Genomic DNA, 10,664 nt, shown 5'->3' on the forward strand with positions numbered 1-10,664 from the left:
TAGTTTTTATCCAAGTTACTTAACAGCTTTCATATAATTGATATCATTACCATTGCATTTAGGAGTTATTCAATAATTTTTTAAAACAAAATGGCATTATGAACGAAAAATTTTTCCGAAATCAAGGTTTTACATCTATTAATTAAAAATTAAATATAATACAAAAATCTTATGTTAATAGGATTGTAATGTTCAAAAACTAGGTATTAGATTTTAAACTAGTTGCTACACACATGTTGATTTTTCTTAAAAAGTAAATTAAAATAAGATGAAAAGAGTTATTGATTTCATGAGTAGCAGATTTTATAAATTTTGTTTTTGTCAATTCCATTCACACAGACTTCAGAGAAAAATTTGCTGTATCTTTCTCATTTCTGAGCTTCAGCATGCATGCTAAAATATGTTGAATAATGCATAAATAAAAACAAATATTTTTAAAAAGTTTTTGACAGTGGTGTTCCCCTATAATAAATAATATTGATAAAATATCAGTTCGATTGTCCTGAAATGATTGACACCCCTGGTTACAACCTTTCTGAAGGTCCGATTGAAATAGCTATTTTCCTCAAGGTTTAAAATTCAACCTGATAAATGCAGTGAAACCTGTTTAAGAAGTTCCACTTTATGCTTTTCTATAAAGATAATTTATTATTGTCATTTTGTACCTTATTTCTTCTATATTATTTCACCTTTTGAAGAAATTTTGTTTTTAACTTTCTCTTAGCAAAAAAGTTTTTGTAGACTGCTAAGTTTTCTTTTAAAACATGGAAAATCAACAGAAGTACATAAAAGTCTATAGAAATTAAATTCATTAAAGCAAAAACTTTTAAATTCTTAAAAAAACTTTAGGCTACCTTGAAATATCCTTCACATTTTTAAAAGAGGAATTTTTTGCCTTTAATTATAAGGTGCTAGCGTATCTACTTGTCTTATGCCTACATGGTTAAAAAGTTTTACCGTTTAAGAAATTTTTCTTTCTTTTTCTATGTAGAACATCTTAAACAGATTTTACTGTATATGTTTTTAGTTCAAAATATTTAATTAAAAACTTCTTAAACATTTGGTAGTAGAGTGGATTAAAAATCTAAAGATAATGATTGTTTTTCACAAATGATTTCTAAAATTGAGTTAAAATGTATAATTTTCTCACTCCATTAAATGAGATTTCGATTGTCAAAGATAACAGTTATTGTTCAATACATGGAAATAATCTGAATATTTTTCAGTGTTTCATTTTAATCAAAGGTAGAGTAAAAGCTTACTTCATATTTTATATATTTATCTTAAAGATAACAATATCAGTTGAATTCGCACAGAAATAATAAAGTACAGTAAATAATGTTGAAAGTGAAAAAAAGTGGACTTCAAAAATTAAAAATACATGAGGATATGTATTAATAATATAATGTACTGACTCTAAAAATTTACTGTATAGCATACAGATGAGCTCAAGATAGCAACAATAAGATGTCAAGCTATATTTATTCACAGTATTACACAATATCATGGGTCATTTATTAATATTATGTGCTTCTTGGATGATTAATGTTGCACACAGTTAACCTAATAATTACTAATATTTATAAAAAATAAAAATTTATACTTTTAATTATTTATTAAAAAATTTATATTTCCATTTTCTTTTTTTTCTCATCATAAAAATAACCCACCATCCTTTTTATAAGGTTAAAAATACTAAATAATAAGACATTATTTATTACATAAACTTTTAATTAGCAAAATGTCTTAAGTTCAGAATTTCAACAAGAAAATACTTTGACTTGAGATATTACTTTAAAAGGAAAGCTATTATAAAACTTGAAATACTGTTATAGTGTGCTTTTTATATCACAATATTGGAAGAAACTATGGTAGGTTATAAAATGTTACAACACAGTTGAATATAATGCAGCTTATAACTTGACATAGATTTTATTATCTTATTTTATTATAAATTATTTGAAATAATTTTCTAGAACATCTAACTAGTGGGGATATTAATCGGCAAAAAAATAAATGTGTTAGTTTGAGAGCAAAATTCAGTTTATTTCAAAATTCTATAAATATTTATCACTTTATGGTTTCAGTAATAAAATTTTGATCATAATATTATTAAGTAACTTTCAATTACTGTTCTCATTGACAGAAGTAGTTCTAATACATCATTCAACTTTTAAAGATTTTTGCAGCCACAATTTTATTAATTCCCAAAGCATTGTGTTAACAATTTACTTTTGCAATGTGGCTCACAGGCTAGGAGATATTTAATGAAGCTGCGACACCTCTTAAATGGGTAAATGCGAAATAAATACTCTTGACTTGAAAAATACATATTTCAGAGTGCTAATATATTTTCAGAAAAAGGAAAGAATTACCATTTTTTAAAATTTGCTTATAAATATGTACTCATTAAAAATATTTTAATAAACAATTTCTATTTATTATTAAACAAGCACGTTTTGAGGTGTAGATGAAGAATAAGTTATAATACATTTGTATAAAGAAATTTTTAAATTCACAATCCCTTCAAAAATAAATCCTGGCCACCTCCCTACCATTGGCAAAGGACCACAATCCTTAAACTGTCTTACCTCTGAATTAGATATTAAACTGAATTACTGCATTTTATATTACATAATGAAAAAATGTAGAATAGTATATTTTAAGAACTACGCTAAATATTGAAGATGTGCAATAGTACTTAACTGGTAATTAGAAATCTTTTAAATATTTATTTAAAACTACTATTTTAAAATACTGAAAGTCTATTCTAATTAATAAACATGTATGCATCTATGCCTAATAGTCAACAGCTAAAAATGATATTTTAAGAATGAAAGTGCAAAAATCTGAAATTTAAATTATCTGGGCTAGTCAATACAACACTCAATGAACTATAGATATTTTAAAAATAACTAAGCATAAAATATATAATGAGTGCTAACATTTAAACAACTTATTGAATGTTTATAAATTAAGATAAAAACTATTACTTTAAAGACTATTATGAAAAACTGCTATAATTTGTTTCTTAATGTATAATAGATTTTAATTTAGAGACATGTTTTTATTACCTCTCAAGTAAATTATTGCTATAAGTATAATATGTTGTAAAAATATATGTTTATAAATATAAAGAATTTTATTATGGTAACTTTGTCTCTTAAAACAATTTTTTTTTCTCAAATAAACTACTTTTTTTAAAGATTTACAAACATGCATATCAACAATTTTACATAAAACACTTTAAAAAATAACATGAAGATAATGAAATCTATTAACAGGCATGTGATTCTTCTGCTAACTCGTGGATTTCCGCGAATCTCCAGATCGATAAATGGCGGATTTCTGCGAATTAATAATTTACATTCAGATAAAATTTTCTCCAAATTCTGACAGTCTAAAATTTAAATTTTGTTACTAGCGTAAAATCTTGCTAATGAGACATTTATACGACCCTTACCAGCACCCTCTTTTTTTTCTTCCCAAGTTCTCATTCACGCATGATAACTTTAGTGTACAGATTTATTAGAGAAAAACGCAGAACATATGCTAGAGAGAACTCGAGACTGGGAACAAAAATTCAACAATAACTTAAATTGAAATTAATGAACTACTAAGGCAAACATAAAAGTATAAAATTGATAATCTAAAATGTAATTCGGAAATTCTAAACATTTAAACGATTATTCGCTTGAAAAAAATTGCGTTTTTTTCACATATTTTTTAAACTTATACTTTAAAGAGTAGCATTTTTGTTGCAAATTTTGATTTGCAACAGAAGAATTATTTAATCAATGTGATACATTTGCTCTATTTTTTGTTTGCAGGCAGTTAGATTGACTTAATTTTTAATAGGATATTACAACGTGCGAATTTCAAATTCCGAATTTTAGAAATCACTTTTCAACGCAGTCCATACCATCGTAAATTCGTGGTTTGATTTTTTTCTCTCACTTTTTGATGTGTTCTTTTAGCGTCAATACTATTATAAATCTTTGTGGTGTTTTGATTGTTTTCTCAGCATTTTTTGAATCCCTATATTTTTTTAATATAATATAATTAAATTAGTGCATTCATAATTACATTTTGACGCAATGATATTGTTTTTTCCATCGACTTTTTCACAGTTATAGTTACTGACATACATATAATTTTAAAAAACCTGATGTTTTCATACAGTATTACTAAGAACGAGAAATTTTGTTCGCATATTTCTGTAATTACTTTTTGATACACTCGATTTTTGTTTAAATCCCTGGGGTGATTTTATTACTTATTTTTATTGAGGCAGTTATCACTATTAATTTTCTCAGGAATTTTTTTAAATGCCCATATTATAAAGATACAGGAAATTTGAATCACATTGCTGAGTATTCACAATTTTAAGAGATAATTCTATCGTTTTTTTTTCAATAAAATTTGTATCAGTTATCATTACTGATTTTTTAAAAATCTTTATATTTTTAAGACTTTATTTATAACGAAATCTGTATCTCGAAATGTACATTTTCTCGAAATGTACAATTTACGTACTATATTTGACATGTCTGATTTGTGTGACACATCTGATTGTTCATCACATAAATCATTTTCTTTATTTAGTTGTTGATTTCAGGGTTTTTCATTTACTTATTTATTTTTTTGATGTGATGACAACTCATAAAATTAGAAAAGGGAGAAACATGTAATTTTTTTCTATGTATACCTTCTTTTATGGGTTGATGAGAAAAAAATAAGATTTATAAGATAAGAGAGAATTTTATAAGATAAGAAAAAAATAAGATTAGATAATTCTTTTTCCTTTAATTAAAAAATTTTATAAATGTTACTTTTTTCATAAAAATGACAGTCTTATATTTCTATTCTGTGCACAAAAAAATAGTTACAAAAAAAAAATTGCACATTAAGAAAAAAAAAATTTAGATAATTTTTTGTCCAGCAATCACATGTCTGTATTAAGAATATCAAAAAATTGCACATTGATAAGTGTATAAAGTATAGTACTCAATGGAACATTCTCAATAGCATAGCAATAACCAACTCATTAGATTCCATCTCAAAAAACCAAGTCAGGTACTCTGGTACCAAGTCAGGTCAACTCCAATGTCCAGAGAGTCACTGCATGTTCCTTGTAATTTGAATTAATGGTTGCTTTGAGATGACCCAAAATTTTATAATTTGAGTTTTCTTTTCTTGAGTTGCCTTTAATGTTTGTCCCTCCCCCATTGATGACATTGCTCAGTTGTCTGATTTTGAGCACAGGTACCAATACCAAAATCATCCCCATAAAACTTTATAAATTAATTTAAAAATATGTAATACTTCTTAAATTGAATTTAAAAATTTTTTCTAAATTTATATATAACAATCAATCACTTTTTAGTGACCATTCAAGTCTTCATTTTAGTCGAATTGATATCAGAAATTTTATAGCAGGAGAGCCAAGTATTTCTGAGAATAAACACTATAAAGACTGTTAAAATTAACTTATTCATTTTGTTACTTTTTTAATTGAAATACATCTTTGCTATTTTAAACAATATTTCTTTTTATGAGAGTCTAATCTTTTACAGATTATTGGGCATATACAATACTCTCCTGCTAGACTTATTTCTGTATTTTGTTAAACTAACATATAATTTGATATTGTACAATTTTCCATGAACTGTTTTAACTATAATTTATGCTTGAATTATAAAATAATCAAACACTTATTGAATATCATTACAATTTTAAAAGGAAAATATAAAAATTTATTAAAATATAACCATATTTATGAACACAACTTTCTTTTAAATAAAATGATTCATATTTATAACATTGTATATAAATAACTGCAACTTAGAATGAAAAGTAATAAATGACTAGATTTAATAAACTTAATGCAATAAATATTACTAAAACCAAAAATTTTTAGGAAATAAAAAAAGTAACCCCAGAAAATATGAGAAAGCCCAACATCAAGAACAACACTTTTAAAATCCTATCTTTTCTATTTGAAAACTCAGATGGAAGAAAGTCTTGAAAAGTAACATACAAAAATATACCAGCCGATGTACCTTGAAGCAAAGCTGATGCTATTTCTCCAGCAGTTCCAGGTGCATGACCAACTCCAATACCGATACCAACACCAAGAGGTATTGCTACACCCAAAACAATTGCAAACTTAAAATAAGTGCAAAAAGAGTATCTCAGCCTTGTTGAATTCATACCTAAAGCAGCTGCAGTCAAACACTCGTGAATAGTCATAGCTACAAATAAATGAACAGCTTTAGTTTTATTGACTTGTAGTCCTAATGTTATTCCTTCAAATACTGAATGAAAACCTGCAGCTAAAGCGACTGCAAAAAAAGTTATTCCTTTGCCACCTCGAACTAAAAGGGATATTTGGCTATGTCCTCGGCTATGATCAATGCGGTTAGTGATTGATAAATTATCACTGCTTTGATCGATTTCGTCTGAACACTTTGAGTGGTGTAATGGTTTGCACTGCATGCCATTTACTAATTCTTGTTCTTCTCTAAGACCATCTAAAATTTCTTGCAATTCACATTCTTCTAAAAGTCCTTGATTTTGTTCAAAATCATCTTGCTCATTCATTTCTCTTCTTTCCCTCAAAGTTAAAATAGTCTGTTCGATTAAAAGAACAAGAATAAACCCAACTATAACAGTACATTCTGAAACTGGAAATTTGGTGCTGCTTTCAAATTTATGAAATAATACTTGAAACACTTCTCGCACATTCGGTAAAATACTCAAAAAACACATTCCTAAAAATATTCCAAGAGCGGTACAATTAAACCAACTGATCATACGATAGCATAATTGTTTTCTACGTATTGCTCTATTTGGGGAAGTTATTTGTTGAATCTGAGAGCCCCAATATTTAGTTATAAATATAGGTGTTAAATAAGAAGTTAGAGTAAGAAAATATAGACAGAAAACAAAAGCCGCACGGTACAGTTCCAATATGAAATAATCATCCATATTTTTACATTTCAAAGGTTGCGAAACTTCTGAATGTCAAAAAATAGCTAGCAAACATGAAGTACATATTGCATTGGTTTATTTTTTGATAAATTCACCACCGTTGAAAAGCCGATACATATTTCTGATACATTAATAAAATTTATTTAAAAATAAATTATTGAGAAAAAATCGCGTTTTAAATGCACATAAACAATCGACATGCTTATAGTGATTGCAGTAAATAATTTATTTTAAAAAGAACAATACAAAAATAATACTATAAAGAAAAATGGAAAAAGCAACTATTTGGTTTCGTTTTTAATTTACTAAAGTTTGATTTGTTTTCGTTTATCTGACAGTTGCAGTTAGGATTTCTATTAATAATGGCGGCCGAGAAATCGCAAAGAGTGGTATGTTGCTCTACCTGTAGTTGTAAAAGTGTTCGAGATTTCATGTCTTATTTTTACTATAAATTTTTGGATTGCACGCATTGGTCGAGACAGCTGTTTTTCCATTCGTTCATCGAGAAATGTACAGCACGCGCAAAAAAAAAACGGACTACCATGATTAACTTTTGATCTAATAATCTGATCTTCACGTTCTAGGGCACAATCTTAATGGTTCTAATCTAATGGATATGCTAATTAATTAATGCAGACAACATTTAAGTCACGAAGTAGGACACATAAACGTACTTTCTTCGAACAGACACCTTTATTTCCCCCGACAGATTCGGATTTTTAATAAATTCTTTCTTATTTTCTAAAGATGTTTTTTTAATTTAAAAAAGGTGAAGCTTTAAAATCACAAGCACATAAAATTGTGCATAATGTGTAATAATTTTTTGAAGAACTTTTCCGAAATCTTTGATGTTGTTGTTGTTGTTGTTAATTTACGTCGCACTAAAGCTGCACAATGGGCTATTGGCGACGGTCTGGGAAACATTCCGGAGGATGATCCGAAGACATGCCATCACAATTTTGATCCTCTGCGGAGGGGATAGCACCCCCGCTTCGGTAGCCCAACGACCCCGAAATCTTTGAAAAAGTGAAAAAAGGAATTGAATACTCTAAACAATGTTTCAGGCTCGAATGTCACGCTAGAGCTAACACAATAGGCCGAAGAAAAAGATCCCCTTTCTTTCGCCGACCCTAGTCAAAACCTGTCCTAAACAGTGAGCTCACACCCCTACTTGAAATACTTATTCCTCGTTGCCATAGTCACCACCACTAGTCCAGACGAATGATTAGGGGAGTTCTTACTTTAGACAAACTATAGATCAGGTATTTTGTTTACGTTGCACTAGAGCTGCTCAATGGGCTATTGGTGACGGTCTGGGAAACATCCCTGAGAATGATCCGAAGTCGCAATGTTTGATCCCTTGCAGAGGGGATCTTATTTACAAGGCGACTTCCTCAATTTAGACATAGATCTGAAGTGGAAGGAATTTTTTGTCAAAGCCCTGTACCCATGGTACTTATAGCTCAGTGACCGACCACAGAACTTTCAACTCCATAGATTTTGCGAGCACGTACGTCGCATTTACTCAGCGGATCTTAGCGAACGAACCCTGGCCCCTCCTGACCGGAGTCCGATTCTGTAACCATTAAGCTACCACTGGCTTGATAAAATTTGAGGAAGAAAGAGAGAAGCTGGAAAATAAGTTAAATTTTTTATGCAAAGTTTAATTTAAGTTGACTTTTTTTAATATTGAGAAAAGGGCAGGGTATCTAAGATGTTTTATTACTTAAGTTGAAATGTATTATTTGGGGGAAAAGTACTAATAATTGGATACATTATGCCACGCTTTTAAAAGTAGTAGCCCTTTTTGACAATGTTCATTTGAATGTATAAATGATTGATGTTCATGTTGTTCATTTACGTCGCACTAGAGCTACGTAATGGGCTATTGACGACATTCTGGGAAACATCCCTGAGGATGATGCGAAGACATGCCATCACAATTTGGATCCTCTGCAGAGGGGGTGGCACCCCCGCTTCGGTAGCCTGACGACCTGCACACGAAGTCGAGCACTTTACAGTAGAATAGTTTAACGAGGACCAATACCGCACACCCTCGGTCCCTACGCAGGCTGATCCAAGTGGTCACCCACCCGCACATTGACTGCAGCCAGTGATGCTTGACTTCGGTGATTTGCAGGGAACCGTGTCTTAATGATCAGTCCACTGCGGGACTGAATATATAAATGAAGAACTCGTATAGTAATTGTAGCAACGATGATGTTACAAAAAATTGAATATTTCAAAAAAGTGATAACTTTTGATGAAAGTTGTATTTAAATGTGACGAAGCTTAGATCCTTTTATGGTTTGGTTAAAAGCAATTGCGTTTTTTTCCTTCTGAAAAGTGTTAAATATTCCAAGCCTGTTATTGCAAGAAGTTTAGAACTTTCGTAGTGGTTCTTTCAAAACCAGAACGTGATTTTTCAACTTTGCAAGTTGCATTTCTTTCGGGGAAGCAACAAAAAGTGTAATTTCATATGAAAAGGGTGAGTCCTACTGATTTTTTTTCCTTGCATATTAGAGAATAAAATAGTATTTATGATTTTAGGTTAATATGAATAAGTTAGTGTTTTAAAATTGATAATTAAAGAAAATTGATATGTTTTGAGTTCACTTTCATTGTTTACTTTCGATTTTCTAATGTCGAATAAATTTTTTTTTTGTTTAAAGGTTCCTTCATTTTCAAATACTGATTGGGTGTTTATTTTTGATTGATTTTAATTACTTTTGATTTCGGTTGATTCCTTTTTTATAATAACCCCCCCCCCCAATTAAAATTTTTCTATGGTTTTTATTTTCTAGTTTAGATTGATTAATTTTGTTTCAGTAATTATTTTTTTTGCAAATTTTTTTTAATATTTTAGTTTTTTTATACTAAATACCTGAATTTTTGAACAGATAAGGAATTAAATAATTATAAGCTTTATTTTAATTCAAAATATTAATTGTTTAATAGCAAATGTATACCGGGTCCTTCCAAAATTATTCTATTGGTTTAATATGCAATTTTCCCTGAAAACAATTATTTATCTAATACTATTATAAATTTTTGGCATTATTATTGCTGATTTTTCAAAATGAATTAGACTCATTAGAATAGCTGTACCTAATCGACATAATTTTAAAATATTGTAAGCCTATCTGTCCCTATTAACCCTCTGATTCCGATCGAGTCCTAGAATTTGTGTCCCTTCATTACGGGAGTTTTCTGAAAGCAGTTTCTATGATTGAACTCGTCCAAAACTATCTTCCTGTGAGGGGTTGAGGAGGGGTCATCGTTTTCTCGCAGTTGAGTATTCAAAATCACTCATGCGGCAAAGGAGGGGAATTGTTGACAAATTAGAACATTTACATGAAATATAAGTTTTCCGAAAATAAAAGTTTAGCACCTTATTGGCGATTTTCAAGTAGAGGAGTAATAAATTATACTTTAATTTTTTTCTTTCTTTTATTTATTTCGTTCTTTCTTCCTTTTTTTCTATTCTTTCGACATTTTAAATAAGAGAGGAAGACTCTTTTGATAAGTGCCGAATATTCAAATTATCTCATCCGTTTAATTTTTGTATAAGTACAGCGATTTATTAATTTTATTTAATGCAACATGGTTTATGAAATCTAATATTATGATTGTGTTATCTTTAAATTTATTTCTTAAATAAAGAAATTAAT

The 10,664-nt window shown here is 28.9% G+C and overlaps 1 protein-coding gene across 1 annotated transcript; it reads right to left on the reverse strand.

Annotated features, from left to right (window-relative positions):
* Positions 1-3,957: 3,957 nt before the first annotated feature.
* On the reverse strand, positions 3,958-7,323 carry LOC107445931 (zinc transporter ZIP3-like). Its single transcript, XM_043050351.2, has one exon. The coding sequence runs from the start codon at positions 6,988-6,990 to the stop codon at positions 5,917-5,919; it is 1,074 nt and encodes a 357-aa protein (XP_042906285.1). The 5' UTR covers positions 6,991-7,323; the 3' UTR covers positions 3,958-5,916.
* Positions 7,324-10,664: the final 3,341 nt, after the last annotated feature.

This window comes from Parasteatoda tepidariorum, chromosome X1, assembly GCF_043381705.1.
Source record: "Parasteatoda tepidariorum isolate YZ-2023 chromosome X1, CAS_Ptep_4.0, whole genome shotgun sequence".
NCBI classification, from domain to species: domain Eukaryota; kingdom Metazoa; phylum Arthropoda; class Arachnida; order Araneae; family Theridiidae; genus Parasteatoda; species Parasteatoda tepidariorum.

Excerpts from the sequence above, each read along its gene's own strand:
- LOC107445931 (XM_043050351.2), bottom strand. The coding sequence starts at position 6,990 with ATGGATGATTATTTCATATTGGAACTGTACCGTGCGGCTTTTGTTTTC.